The sequence below is a fragment of the Helicoverpa armigera genome, chromosome 13 (assembly GCF_030705265.1).
Source record: "Helicoverpa armigera isolate CAAS_96S chromosome 13, ASM3070526v1, whole genome shotgun sequence".
Taxonomy (NCBI): Eukaryota; Metazoa; Arthropoda; class Insecta; order Lepidoptera; family Noctuidae; genus Helicoverpa; species Helicoverpa armigera.
Genome location: NC_087132.1, coordinates 9665356 through 9679452, shown reverse-complemented (window position 1 = coordinate 9679452; position 14097 = coordinate 9665356). Strand labels below are relative to the sequence as shown.

General features: G+C 34.9%; 3 protein-coding genes across 4 annotated transcripts; all 3 read right to left on the bottom strand.

Annotated features, from left to right (window-relative positions):
• Positions 1–241: 241 nt before the first annotated feature.
• On the bottom strand, positions 242–2025 carry LOC110373359 (uncharacterized). Its single transcript, XM_021330621.3, has 5 exons — positions 1925–2025; positions 1523–1567; positions 1240–1332; positions 672–899; positions 242–373 (listed from the first exon to the last, which is right to left on the bottom strand). The coding sequence occupies exons 1-5, from the start codon at positions 1976–1978 to the stop codon at positions 293–295; spliced, it is 501 nt and encodes a 166-aa protein (XP_021186296.3). The 5' UTR covers positions 1979–2025; the 3' UTR covers positions 242–292.
• A 1158-nt stretch (positions 2026–3183) lies between these two features.
• On the bottom strand, positions 3184–4390 carry LOC135117732 (uncharacterized). The gene is made up of 5 exons (XM_064037657.1): positions 4310–4390; positions 4164–4202; positions 3994–4083; positions 3435–3662; positions 3184–3318 (listed from the first exon to the last, which is right to left on the bottom strand). Exons 1-5 carry the CDS (start codon positions 4361–4363, stop codon positions 3238–3240), a joined length of 492 nt encoding a protein of 163 aa, XP_063893727.1. The 5' UTR covers positions 4364–4390; the 3' UTR covers positions 3184–3237.
• Positions 4391–7452: 3062 nt separating this feature from the next.
• LOC110373360 (uncharacterized) lies at positions 7453–10577 on the bottom strand. 2 transcript variants are annotated; one of them, XM_064037656.1, is made up of 5 exons: positions 10494–10577; positions 10330–10368; positions 9998–10090; positions 7698–7925; positions 7453–7565 (listed from the first exon to the last, which is right to left on the bottom strand). In XM_064037656.1, the coding sequence occupies exons 1-5, from the start codon at positions 10545–10547 to the stop codon at positions 7485–7487; spliced, it is 495 nt and encodes a 164-aa protein (XP_063893726.1). In that variant the 5' UTR covers positions 10548–10577; the 3' UTR covers positions 7453–7484. The 2 variants fall into 2 exon arrangements, with proteins under 2 accessions (XP_063893726.1, XP_021186297.3); XM_021330622.3 differs by lacking the exons at positions 7453–7565; positions 7698–7925 and adding exons at positions 9373–9535; positions 9663–9890.
• Positions 10578–14097: the final 3520 nt, after the last annotated feature.

Sequence of the window (14097 nt, the reverse complement as noted above, 5' to 3'; positions counted from 1 at the left end):
TGATGGTAGTTTAGTATGATGTTAGGTTGATTTTTGGGCTATTGAGAAATTACTACAAAGGTGATTATTAACTTAAGATGTTTTTTCACATATTGAGGAACCCTTTGAATGAAAAACGGGAAGTATCCATGAAGAACGTTTCTAAGATTTATATAATTCATTTCTGTAGTTACAGGCACGATATTATAAACAATTCAAAAGCTAATAGATACCTTGTTTAAGAAAGAAAACAATTTTTTTTAATGCTCCACTTTATTATATTTTATACAGGCCTTTTTCATCGTCGGTAAACTTATTCCAGTAATGTCGCACACTCTTGGACTCCATCTTTAAATTTCTGGCATTCCGAGTCATCGTCCCAATCAGTACAACGCTGGAATTAAAACAGTTTAACTTAAAACACATTAAGGCAATGGAAAAAAATACGATTATAGAATTATTAGTCTATATCTCAGATGGTTATTGAATAATACTGGTATGCTACCGATACTGGTGATAATTATATACAAGTGGGGCGTTTATACGACAGCAAAATTTTGTTTTCAAATTGGCCTCAATACACTGTCCTAGCCAGTATCTACATAAAATATTTCGTCATCAGCGCTGGCCACTGGCTAGTATAATGGGATTGATTTAGGAATACAGCTATTATATAATTAATATAAACTTACTTTCAACCATTGCATGGAAACGCAGCGAGTCAACTTCACAGACTCACAAGCTTCCGCAGGAGCGTAAGACTCGACGTCACCATCAATACATTTAGATTGCACATCTTCCATTAAACTCGGTTCATTTGTAAGTTTTGCATACAAAAGCTCAACTGCTTTAGCTTTGTCTATTCTATCGTCTGCGGTAGCTACACCTAATTTCTTAGCTATACATAAGCTACGCTCACACTGCAAAATTGAAAATAAATTGTTAGTTATATCTGTGATTTCAAGTGATTTTGTTGGTTTTAGGTTACGTATAAATAGTCCTCGTCTAAGCAAGCGTCCAAAGTCAACTTGCCATCAAATGAGATAGTGGTCAAACGTGGGACTATTATTCATTAAGAAGGACTTAAATATAATATAAAAACCAACATTCCTTGGTACATCAGCATCATCGTATGTACCAATAAGGCTATTGTAGTTACTTGATTTATGTACTAGATTGCTTCTTTATATTCACTTAAGAATATATTTGTACTCGTTGCTTATTCTTTCATACATAAAACACAGCAAAATAACATCTTACCGAAGCAGGGTCCAAATGTTCGCATTCAGACACGTCATCCAGCATCGGGATTCTGACTGACGGAAACTCATTCTTGCAACAAAAGAGAAGATACTGGAAAAAGAATAAAGCATGTTAAATATTGTTATTCATTTATTAAGCCTTATCAACTTATAAATATACAGCCAATCATAAAAATATGAGAAACGACAGATGCTCTTAAATTAAAGGCCGGCTCATCGCTATTTTTAGACTATTCATTATAATCCATGTACGATAAATGGAGTACAGATAAGTTACTTACGTCACTGTTGAGATAATTTCTGCAGTCTTCCTTGGTCAACGTAGCCTGAAAAAAAATTGGTGAAATAAATTATTTTGCAACCAAAACGTAAAGTAGATAAAATCTTAAATTATTTTATACTACTAGCTTCTGCCAGCGGCTTCGCCCGCGTGTTGTGTTGATAAAGCCTATGTGTTAATCCAGGGTATCACCTATCTACATACCAAATCGGTCCAGCCGTGTTTGCGTGATTGAATAACAAACATACATCCATACATACTCACAAACTTTCATATTTATAATATAAGTAGGATCAAATCTGAAAACAACAGATATTAAGTATTAACATTATACTAACGTTAACTTCCTTCTAACAAAGTTGATCCTTTAAAAAATATTTTTTTATGTAAGAAGTAGACTTACCGAAACTGCTACAAATAAAAAGCTGGAAAATACCACACGATACATACTGAACATTTTCGACACTGAGAATGAGAATTGTCGTCACCGGCATGTATTTATATTGAAATCACACGGACATATGATGTCATTTTTTTTTCAAAGTTATCACAATACCAGAAAATTGTAACAACTACCGAGTAATAACAACCAAAATTGTGAACATGGTCCATTATGCGTTTAGGTATTATTTATGCTTGCATAAACATGCACAAATCATGATAACATCATCTCTCGAGCCTTTTCCCAATTATGTTGGGGTCGACTTCCAGTCTCACCGGATGCAGCTAAGTACCTGTGTTTTACAAGGAGTGAACGCTCCTCTGACCTTCTCAACCCAGTTACCCGGGTAACCTAATACCTCTTCGTAAGACTGGTGTCAGACTTACTGACAAACTGTACATCAGTTTAACGTGCCATCACGAATCACAATTATTGGTGTTCAAGATATACTTAGAAAATTAGTGCAAACTTAGAAAACTTGCATTGGTACTTGCCTGACCTGAAACCAAACCCTCAACTCATACTTGAAAGGTTAGTACTTTATCTATTAGGCCATTACTACAAGCAAAAACCATGATATAAAACAATCAATAAATATCGGCCGACGAAAATAGAGGAATTGAGTTCTATGGTATTCTATGGATATTTCTAATGACCGACCCGCCTGCACTGATATACAATGTGACACTCATTTTATTCGAGCTTTTTATAATGCAGTGCATTTTGTAGTGAATTGTCTATAAAAAATGGAGTATTATTTTGCTTCGATTTAAACAAGGCATTTAATTGGGTTTCTATTAATACTAATTAGGTATAACTTGTTTTAAAAGCTAACATGAAGTATTCATTATTGAGTCATACTAGAACATACTTAAATTACATTTTACAAGGTAAATGATTATCGTTGGATATGATCTTCAGGGACTGTTATTTCTACGGGAATCCCGCAGGGCTCAATTCTTGGCTCATTGCTATTTATCAGTTCAAGTTATATAACTGCACTGGAAGCAGTAGTTGCTAAAACTACAATGAGTCGCACCAGCACATTGGCTAATCTTTTGATGATATTTTCCTTTGTTGAGAAATAATTACTAAGGTGCATTTGTTCTCATAAAGAAATGTCTTTATGTTAGTATTTGAGCAAACACAAAAATCAATTTGAAATGTAACTTCATATTTTAAAAGGTTTAAAATTATTACACCAGATTTTGGTTGCTCCAGTTTAATTCAATTAAATGCATAATTGTTCTTTTTTATTAATATTCACCATTAATTCAAGGAAAGAAATTCACACATTCTTGAACGAATCCCTTAAATTCCTGACATCTAGAACTGTCATCCCAGTTGGTACAGCTCTGTAATAATAAAAAAAGAATATTGAAAGTGACATGAGAAAATTGCAGCATTTTTTTGCAGCACGATTATGCAAATAAACACTTTAACCTGGATGTAAGGTACTTATTTTACTTACTTTCAACCATCGCATTGTAAGGCAACGAAAAAATTTCATGAGATCACTTTCTTTGTCGGTTGCGTAAATCCCGAAATCACCGTTAATACATTTTGATGTGACATCTTCCATTAAGCTTGGGTCGTCTTCCACTTTTTTGAACATAACGTGTATCATTTTGACTGTGTCTAGTTTACCATCATCGGTAACAAAACCCATTTTTTTAGCTTCACACATATCTTGCTCGATCTGAAAAGTTAAACCATATGAAGAGTTGACGCCATCGTGTTCTGAATCAACCAATCCAGCAGGCCGAGAATTGTTTGAAAGAGATACCGTGGACCTGCTAAGTACCCGGAGTAAGTAAGAGTTTAACACTGCCTTACGCTGCACAAACAGAGGAAAAAGCAAATTATAGCCCGATCAGGGAATCGAACAAGAGACCTCAGTCATAGCAGTCGCGCTTCCGACCACTAAGACCAACGAGGCAGTCGTCCGTACATACCATTGTATCGCTATAATAACCCATTGAAATTTATAACTTAAATGAAATATGCCTACACAATAATAATATTCATACCCGTGAACGATTCATAGAACGGCATTCTGACAAATCTGGTATCGGAAATGTGTTCACTGGAAACTCATTCTTGCAACATTCTCGTAGATACTAGAAAAAAATAATAATTACCACGATCACACACAAAAATATAATACGTTGTATTTATTTTTTTAGAAACCCTAACTTACTTCACCGTATTCTTTGCATAGTTCGGTATCGTAGCCAGCCTGTAAAATTATATTGGGTTAATGATTTTTGTTATACATGTCTTAACGATTGATATCGACCTAATTTCGATAAAAATGCGACTTATAATCTTGAAATATAGTCTTACCGATAGTCTGACAAATACGAAACTCAATATCACAACACCGTACGCGTTAAACATTGTTCACATTGACACCGAGGATAATTCTCTCAAACGTATTGCCCGTGCATGTATTTATACGTTTATATTTCTATGATGGCGTAATATAGTGATCTAAATACCATAAAATTGTACCCGAATAATTACTTAATCAGTATTACCTCAATGTTTTTTTTTTTCATATTTCCTTGTATTTCTGTTTTGTTATACGATGTCATACCTACGTGTTTGTGAACGGCTTAGTGGTTAACGAACCAACCTCTCTCGCATGAGTGTGTTTCAACTTTTCCAAGTTTTTATGTAGTCTCTTGGTAGGTATATCCTGGAAACCATTGACTGTGGGTAGCCAGAAGCCAGAAAGTCTGACAACCAGAATCGCCAGAAGGTATTGGTTTATAGGGTTACTGCGTTGAGAAGGTCAGGGAGGCCCTTGATCTGCATTGATTGACTTGGTATGATAATGATTAGATAAAATCTTCAAAAATAGTTATTTCCACGGGAATCTCCCAGGGCTCAATCCCTGGTCCATTGCTACTTTTCACTTTAAGTTATTACAGCTTACTCTTTATTGAATGGAAAATGCTCAGAATACAATGAGACGCACTAGCACTTAGGTAAATCTTTTGATTATATTCTTCTTTCTTTCTGTTGAAATAAATGCTATGGTTTATTTGTTTTTATACTGCCATATCTACCATATCTATTAGAGCAAACTTAAAAAAACAACTGGTTAAACTCGCAAGTTTATATTTTTCAAGGTTAATAAATATTGAAACAAAATTTGATTGCTCCGGTTTTATGTATATTTGCTCTTTGGTATTATTATTAATTAATCAAATTCATGGAAAGAAATTCACACATTCTTGAACGAATCCCTTAAATTCCTGACATCTTGAACTGTCATCCCAGTATGTACAGCGCTGTAATAAGACAAACAAAATATATTGCACGTGACATGAGAAAAATTTAAACTTTTGATAAAGCATAGCAAGATTATACAAAATAAGACGGAAGGTATTTATTTTACTTACTTTCAACCATTGCATTGAAAGGCAACGAAAAAATTTCATGGGGTCACATTCTTTATCGGTTGCGTAAATCCTGTAATCACCTTTAATACATTTTGCTGTGACATCTTCCATTAAACTTGGGTCATCTTCAACTTTTTTGAACATGATGTGAACCAATTTGACTGTGTCTAGCATACCATCATCAGTAGCAAAACCCATTTTTTTAGATTCACACATATCTTGCTCGCACTGCAAAGTTAAACCATAATATTATAAAGTTGATGGTATATGTTCAGAGTCAACCAACCCACTAGGTCGAAGCTGTGGGATGTTCGAAAGAACTATTGCGGGCCTGCTAAGTCAAGTCCACATGGTGAGTAGTCATTTGATGATTTCCCTCCAAAATAATGTACATACATACATAGACATACTATGCTATTATGACTATTTGAATTGTCAGTAGTAATTTATAATTATGTAATATGCCAACATTATAATAATATTCTCACCCGTGAAAGATCCTTAGAATGGCATTCCGATATATCATCTGGTACCGTAACTCTGTTCGTTGGAAACTCATCCTTGCAACATTCCACTAAATACTAAAAAAAAATCGACATAATTATTAACACAGTATAATCAATATTTACGACGACCACACACTTAAAAAAGATATTTTCTATTTACATAAGTTTTTAGATATAAAAAATGAACTTACTTGGCCATAGTCTTTGCATAATTCAGTATCGTAGGCTGCCTGTAAAATTATATTGGGTTAATGATTTTTGTTATAATGTATGTCTTAACGATTAAGTTTTCCAAAATTATTCATATCACCTTACTTTCGATAAAAATGCAACATTTTTTAAACTTGAAATATAATCTTACCGATAGTCTAACGAATACGAAACTCAATATCACAACGCCATACGTGTAAAACATTTTTCTCACTGACACCGAGGATAACTGTCACGAAAATATTGCCTATGAATGTATTTATATGTTTATATTTCTATGATGGCGTAATATAGTGATCTAAATACCATAAAATTGTACTCGAATAATTACTTAATCAGAATTGTTACCTCAATGTATATTTTTTTCATAATATTTCCTTGAATTCCTGTTTTGTTATACTATATCACGTGTTTGTAGTTGGTACGCGGTGGCCGAGAGGGTGAAGAACCAACCTCCCACGTATGAGTGTGTTTCAACTTTTCTAAGTTTGAGTGTATTTTCTTAGAATAATATCTTACACACCATTTTCGGAGGGCACAGCTGGCTGATCTCCTCAAAACGAGCAGTCACTGTCGTCACAATCAGCCTAGAGTCAGTTAAATCTTGTAGTATCTTGTGAAGATACTCAATATTAGAAGTACAACAAATTACGATGATGGATAAAACTTTTACAAGGGTTGTATGCTTTGCATTGTAATAAAGTCAAGGATGAGGGACTCTGTGAAGACAGACAGCTCTACGTATTTCTAATGACTTTCCCGTCTGAAGTGTATAAAGCCATTAGATTTTATTGTACACTGAATATAATAAGTGGGGTATTCCTTTGCTTTGATTTAAACAAGGCATTTAATTGTATCTCTATTAATATTAATCAGGTATTTCTATCGAAAGCTGGTATGAAATATTCGTCGTTGGTTCATATTGGAACATACTTATATTTTAAAAAAATTTATGATACATTTTTGATAAGATCTTCGGGATCAGTGATTTCCATGGGTATTCCCCAGAGCTCAATTCCAGGTTCATTGCTATTTTTCAGTTGAAGTTATTACAGCTTGCTCTTAATTAAATGGAAAACTAAAACTCCTGTTACTACGTTTAGCCTGTAATGGATATCATGACACTGGTAGGAGTAGTTGCTGAGACAGTAAAATGAGATACACCAGCATATAAATAATCTTTTGAATATTTTTCTTTGTTTCTGTAGAAATAACTGGTATGGTGCATTTGTTTTATACAGCCATATTTTTTTTTTATTTCAGCAAACACAAAAAAACTATTTGAACTATAACTTCATATTTTACAAGGTTTAAAATTATAAACACATTTAATTGCTCCAGCTTAATACATATTATGAATATTTGCGGTTTTTGATGACTATTTATTAATACAATTCATGGAAAGAAATTCACACATTCTTGAACTAATCCCTTAAATTGCTGACATTTAGAACTGTCATCCCAGTCCGAACAGCGCTGTAATGAGAATTAAAATAAATTATATATGTATATTGCACGTGACATTGGAAAACTTAAAACATTTGTTAAAATATATTTGTTTAAGCAAGCTTTTATATGAAAAAGATGGAAGATACTTATTTTACTTACTTTCAACCATTGCATTGAAACGCAACGAACAAATTTCATGGAATCACATTCTCTATCGGTTGCGTAAATTCTGAAATCACCATTGATACATTTTGATGTGACATCTTCCATTAAACTTGGGTCATCTTCAACTTTTTTGAACATGATGTGTAGCAATTTGACTGTGTCTAGTTTACCATCGTCGGTAGCAAAACCCATTTTTTTAGCTCCACACATGTCTTCTTCGCACTGCAAAAAAACATAAATATAAAATCGATTAATGCGTTTCCAGTAGCAATGCAAATGAAATAAACCCAAATTATAATAAAATTCTCACCCGTGAAAGATTCATATAACGGCAGTCTGATACATCATCTGGTATTGAAAATCTGTTTGATGGAAACTCATTCTTGCAACAATCCAATAGATACTAGAAAAAAAAACATATTTATTTATTTATTCACAACTGTATCACTAACATTACAGATAGAATCTAATGCGTTAGTGAGGCACTTATCTAACTTTTAACAAAAATAAAATATTTAATCAATATTTTCGACCACACACTTAAAAAAATACATTTTGTATTTAAGTGTTCAGATTAAACATTAACTTACTTCACCGTAGTCTTTGCATTGTTCGGTATCATAGCCTTCCTGTAAAATTATATAGGGTTAATATTGTTTGTTATGTCTTAACGATTAAGTTTTCCAAAATTATTGATATCAATTTTAGTTCGATGAAACTAAGGCAATATTTTTTTAACTTGAAATATAATCTTACCGATAGTCTAACGAATACGAAACTCAATATCACAACGCCGTATGTGCTAAACATTGTTCACATTGACACTTAGGATAACTGTCACGAAAACATTGCCTGTGGCATGTATTTATATGTTTATATTTCCATGAGGGTGTAATATAGTGATCTAAATACCATAAAATTGTACCCGAATAATTATTTAATCAGAATTGTTACCTCAATGTATATTTTTTTCATAATATTTCCTTGTATCGCTGTTTTCGAGAGATTTTTATACTAATGAAAATTCTGCCGTCCTCGTGCATGGGGAGCAGTTTCATGAGGGACTCTGTGGAGGAAGGCAGGACTATGGATTTCTAATGACCTGTCTGCCTCGACATGGTATATCACTTGCGTTGGGAAGGTCGAGTTTTGTATAATGCCATTAGATTTTATTGTGCACTGAACACAATAAGTGACTTATTCTTTTGCTTTGATTGAAACAAGACATCAAATTGCGTGTCTATGAACATTTACCAGGTATTTGTATCGAATGGTAATATGAAATACTCATCATTGGCTCATATTGGAACATACCTGAACGATATTTTACAAAAAGTATATGTTAATGATAAGACAAGATCTTCAGGAATAGCCATTTCCATGGGAATCCCTCAGGGCTCAATTCCTGGTCCATTGCTATTTTTCAGTTGAAGTTATTACAGCTTATTCTTAATTTAATGGGAAACAAAAATTTCTGTTACCACGTTTAGGAGGTAAAGGCACTGATAGCAGCAGTTGCTAAGAATACAATGAGACACCAGAACATAATTATTATTTTTATTATAACTGATATTGTGCACTTGCACTTATCTAACGTTATCTATTTCAGCAAAAAACAATTAAAACTCTAACTTCGTATGTCGTAAGGTTTAAAATTATTAAAACAAAATTTGGCTGCTCCAGTTTAGTTTAATCATAATAATATGCATGTTTTGCTCCTTTTTATTAATATTAATATTGATAAATAAAATTCATGGAAAGAAATTCACACATTCTTGAACTAATCCCTTAAATTGTTGACATTTAGAACTGTCATCCCAGTCCGTACAGCGCTGTAATGAGATAAAAATAAATTACATACTTATATTGCACGCGACATGAGAAAAATTAAAACATTTGTTTAAGCACGATTATACAAAATAAGACATTATCTGGATGGAAGATACTTATTTTACTTACTTTCACCCATTGCATTGAAACGCAACGAACAAATTTAATGGAATCACATTCTCTATCGGTTGCGTAAATTCTGAAATCACCATTGATACATTTTGATGTGACATCTTCCATTAAACTTGGGTCATCTTCAACTTTTTTGAACATGACGTGTACCACTTTGACTGTGTCTAGCTTACCATCATCGGTAATAAAACCCATTTTTTTACCTTCACACATGTCTTCTTCGCACTGTAAAAAACCATTAGTATTACAGTCGATGGCACGTGACTTCTCAGCGATATGTAGAATTTTCAGTAGCAATATGAATGAGGCCAAAATTATAAAAACATTCTCACCATTGAAAGATTCATATGACGGCACTCTGATATATCATCTGGTATCGGAAATCTGTTTGATGGAAACTCTTTCTTGCAACAATCCAATAGATGCTAGAAAAAAAAATCTTATTTGATGCTCGTTGGTTGTGTTTTAGGTGTTATGACATGTATAAAAAATTTAAATGAAGTATATCACTTGCGTTAGCACTCATAACACAACTTAATAAATAGCTTGCCATCAGGATAGGGCCATGTGTGAAAGTGGCGCAATAGTTCATAATCAGTATTTACCACGGCCACATACAATTTTATTTTGTATTTAAGTTTTTAGATATTCAAAATTAACTTACTTGACCATAGTCTTGGCATTTTTCGGTATCCAAGCCTGCCTGTAAAATTATATTGGGTTAACAATTTTTTATAATGGAATGAAAGCGTACTATCTTCCAAATCTTATTTTCTTTAGTTCGATAAAACTAATGCAATATTTTCTTAATTTGATCTATAATCTTACCGATATTCTAACAATTACAAAGCTCAATATCACAACGCCGTACGCTTTAAACATTGTTCACACTGACACTGAGGACAACTACACAACAAGAAATGTATTTATATGTTTATATGTCCACAAGGGCGCAATAATGTGATCTAAATACCATAAAATTGTGCCCGAGTAATAACTTAATCAGAATTGTTACTTCAATATTTTTTTTTATATTTCCCTGTATAGCTGTTATAGAATATCTTGTGTGTGTTTTTAAACGGGGTGACCTAGTGGGTAAAGAAACAACCTCCCACATATAAGTGTTTTTCAACTTTTCTAAATTGTACTTTTTAATCTTAAGCACCATTGACTGTGTTTCGGAGGGCAAGATATACTGTTGGCCCCAGCTTTCTTATGAACATCTTTGGAAGCCGCTACGGGTAGTCAGAGGCCAGAAAGTCTGACAACCAGTCTTGCTATATTGATTTGCCCGGGTAACTGGGCTGAGGAGATTAAATAGACGCTCCTTGTACAACACTGGTACTCAGCTGCATATTCATATTATGTTACATTTATACCTTTGCTGCATTTTCATATAAAAGTAGCTACACAAAATAAGGTCATTATGGTTAAAAACAAACTGACTTGAATAATAAAAGAACAGTTTTAGTATTGAAGTATTTCCAGGTCTTTCGAGTTTACTGCTGATTTAGTAAGTGAATTTTAATATTATCTCGTACACAGCTGGCTGATCTTCTCCGAGAGAACAGTCGCTATCATCGACAATCAGCCTAGATGCCACTAAACTTTGTAGTTTTTTATGTATTGTCCCACTCAATATTATGTGTACCTAGAAGTATTATCAGCAAAAACGATGAATGACAAAACTGACATTGTAATGCATATGATTCTGATATATTCAAGGCATTTGGTTGCGCTTCTCATTAAGATTGATCATTATCATCAGAGATTTGTATCATTATCATCGTCGGCCTTCTTATCGTCCCACTACTGGACATAAGCCTCCTCTCACACGGTTCTCCGTAACTGTCTGTGCTAATAATCTACTTTTATAGTGCAGTTTTCCTCGATATGTTTTCCTTCACATTTAATCATCCATTCATATCCAAGGTAGGCTTAGAAAGTACATCTATATAAAAATTAAATAATGGTGTTTTTCATTGATTTCTATTGCGTCGTACTTTGGATATAAGATAAAAAAGTTAATACTACTTAAACAAACAAAATTCGTAGGGGTTGTAGTTTAGGACTCCCATAAACCTCAATTCTTGATGCAAGGCTTCTTAAAATAACTTTTTGTTTTAAGGGTTCAGAAGTAAAACAAAATTTTTTATGTAGTTGTTAATTCATAGTTTTTTTAATACTTGTTAATGCGCGAATTTCATGGAAAGATTTTCACACATTCTTTTATAAGTCCTTTGAATGTCTGACACGTTTCATTCTCGCCCCATTTTGTGCAGCGCTGCAAAATGACAAAAATATAATGACATTATTGCATTAAAAGGAACACCATGTTCTAATCCAAGACTGACTCTTTGAAATATGAATACATCAAGATCAACAAAAACAGGTTTTATACGTACTTTCAGCCATTGCATAAGAACACAACGACTGATTTTCTCGAAAACACAACTATTTGTGGGCGCATATAACTCGAAGTCACCATCGATACACTTGGATTTCACTTCTGCCATTAAACCTGGGTCATCTGCAACTTTTTTAAACATGGCGTCAACTAATTTAGCTCGGTCTATTTCACCATCATCACCAACAAAACCCATTTTTTTAGCTCGACACAATTCACGCTCACACTGCAAAATTGAAACACACATTGCCATTGTTCAGTTATATTCCAAAATAAATAGGACTACATTATAAAAATATTCTCACCACTGAAAGAAGAGAATTGCATTCAGACATGTCAGGTGGTTTTTCACCTGTCATGGGAGGTGTCGCTGGATAATCATCCTCGCAACATGGTACAAGAAACTAAAAAAATAAAGCAATTAAAAAAAAATAATTCGTGGAGGTCAATAGAAGTCCAAAATGTCCTTTTCTAAGACATTTTATATACTTACTCCTTGATACTCTTGGCATAGGTCCATATCATATTTAATGTCAGCCTGCAAAATTTACTTCATTTTATTGTTGTATTATTTTGCAACTGACAATGTAATCTAATCTATGAACACAATTTATTTACTTATTAATTGGGAAATATTAAAACTAGGTATCAAAATATTCATCCGCATCGCTGTCAGCTGGGATCGTGCCCAAAAGGCTGGCTGCATTGCCACGCTGGATGGCAATGCATATCCTTTGACCGAAGTATAGGCCAGCCCTTTGGTCACGAGTGGACTCCACTAATCGCTTACTAATTTCTCGAAATAGTCTGTGGGCACTTGGGCCCCATGGTCCCAGGGTTTCAACCCCAAACGGCTCAAAAATGCAATTGCCGGTGAGGTTTACATATTTGTGCCGCTTGAGGTTTTCCGCGGCCGCAGCAGCTGCACCGACACAGCTCGCCGTACTGGGAAGGTGGGAAGGTGCAAGGGTGTCGACGCAGGTTGCGTCCCACACCAAAGACCTTCCCATCTTCCAAGGCATTATAGACATCCCGTCTGGTCTCTTGCCATCGTCGCGTGCCAAGCCTCTGGGTTCTAAAATGGCTGGCACTCCGGCGGTGACAAGAGCACGACGGATAATGTCATTTATGCTGGCGTGTCGTGCCATGCGACCAGCACTTTTGCTACAGGAAAGACCATGGTGCCCAAGGCGGTCCACAGATTCACCACACTGGCAGCGATGCGGAGCCGCAGTGGGAGCGCCGAGGCGTAGGCATGTAGCGAGCCGGATGTAGTGTCACCCAGCATGGTCCCAACGCTGGGTGACGGCAGTGCGTGAAGCCATAGCCCTGACTTCCACTCTCCCACAGCCAGTAGGCGGGCACGCTCAGCAGTATTGACAGATGTTTCAATTAGTTTATTTCTCGTCAATCTGCAGAGCGGCTCGTCCCACTGTCTCTGGGAAGCCGGGTTTTCAGGGAAGGCTGTGTTTGGGCAAGCCACTTTCCAGGCGTTCATGCCATCAGTCAGACACGGCACCTCAGAATTGACCAGTGAAGGGGCTAAAATTTTTCTGGTCAACTCCTTAGTGCCGCAGACCGAGGATAGGAACGCCGGTAGACTTAAACTGGAAATTTTGCGGACACCGAGGCCACCGAATCTGATCGGAAGGGTGGCTTGAAGCCACGCTCGGTCGTCCAAGGCCAAATTAAAAACAGATGTAAGAGTAGTACGGATAATTTGGTCAATTCTGTCTAAAAGATGTGGCTGCTTCCATAAGGAGAGGAGCGAAGGTTGTATATAAATTTTGGGCCAAAACAACAGTATTTTACTAAGGTAAAAGCCGAATGAAGATTAATTTTAAAAAGTCTATCCGAAATGTCATTAAAATTTGAAATTTTGTTATCTATGAATGTTGTGAAACTTTCTTCCAAAATAGGTGAACCTAGGAGGTGCAATGATGTTTCGTCCAGAATTTTAATTTGAGGTGCTATGACGTTAAATTTTGATATGACTGTCTGTCTGTCCGGGATGTCAGGAACAAA

Excerpts from the sequence above, each read along its gene's own strand:
- LOC110373360 (XM_064037656.1), bottom strand. The coding sequence starts at position 10,547 with ATGTTTAAAGCGTACGGCGTTGTGATATTGAGCTTTGTAATTGTTAGA. Across the intron at positions 10,369-10,493 it reads TTGTAATTGTTAGAATATCG|GCAGGCTTGGATACCGAAAA; the intron begins GTAAGATTATAG and ends ATAATTTTACAG. Across the intron at positions 7,566-7,697 it reads TTTCAATGCAATGGTTGAAA|CGCTGTTCGGACTGGGATGA; the intron begins GTAAGTAAAATA and ends TTCTCATTACAG.
- LOC110373359 (XM_021330621.3), bottom strand. The coding sequence starts at position 1,978 with ATGTTCAGTATGTATCGTGTGGTATTTTCCAGCTTTTTATTTGTAGCA. Across the intron at positions 1,333-1,522 it reads GAAATTATCTCAACAGTGAC|TATCTTCTCTTTTGTTGCAA; the intron begins GTAAGTAACTTA and ends TTCTTTTTCCAG. Across the intron at positions 374-671 it reads TTTCCATGCAATGGTTGAAA|CGTTGTACTGATTGGGACGA; the intron begins GTAAGTTTATAT and ends TTTTAATTCCAG.
- LOC135117732 (XM_064037657.1), bottom strand. The coding sequence starts at position 4,363 with ATGTTTAACGCGTACGGTGTTGTGATATTGAGTTTCGTATTTGTCAGA. Across the intron at positions 4,203-4,309 it reads TCGTATTTGTCAGACTATCG|GCTGGCTACGATACCGAACT; the intron begins GTAAGACTATAT and ends ATAATTTTACAG. Across the intron at positions 3,663-3,993 it reads GTTCTATGAATCGTTCACGG|ATCGAGCAAGATATGTGTGA; the intron begins GTATGAATATTA and ends TTAACTTTTCAG.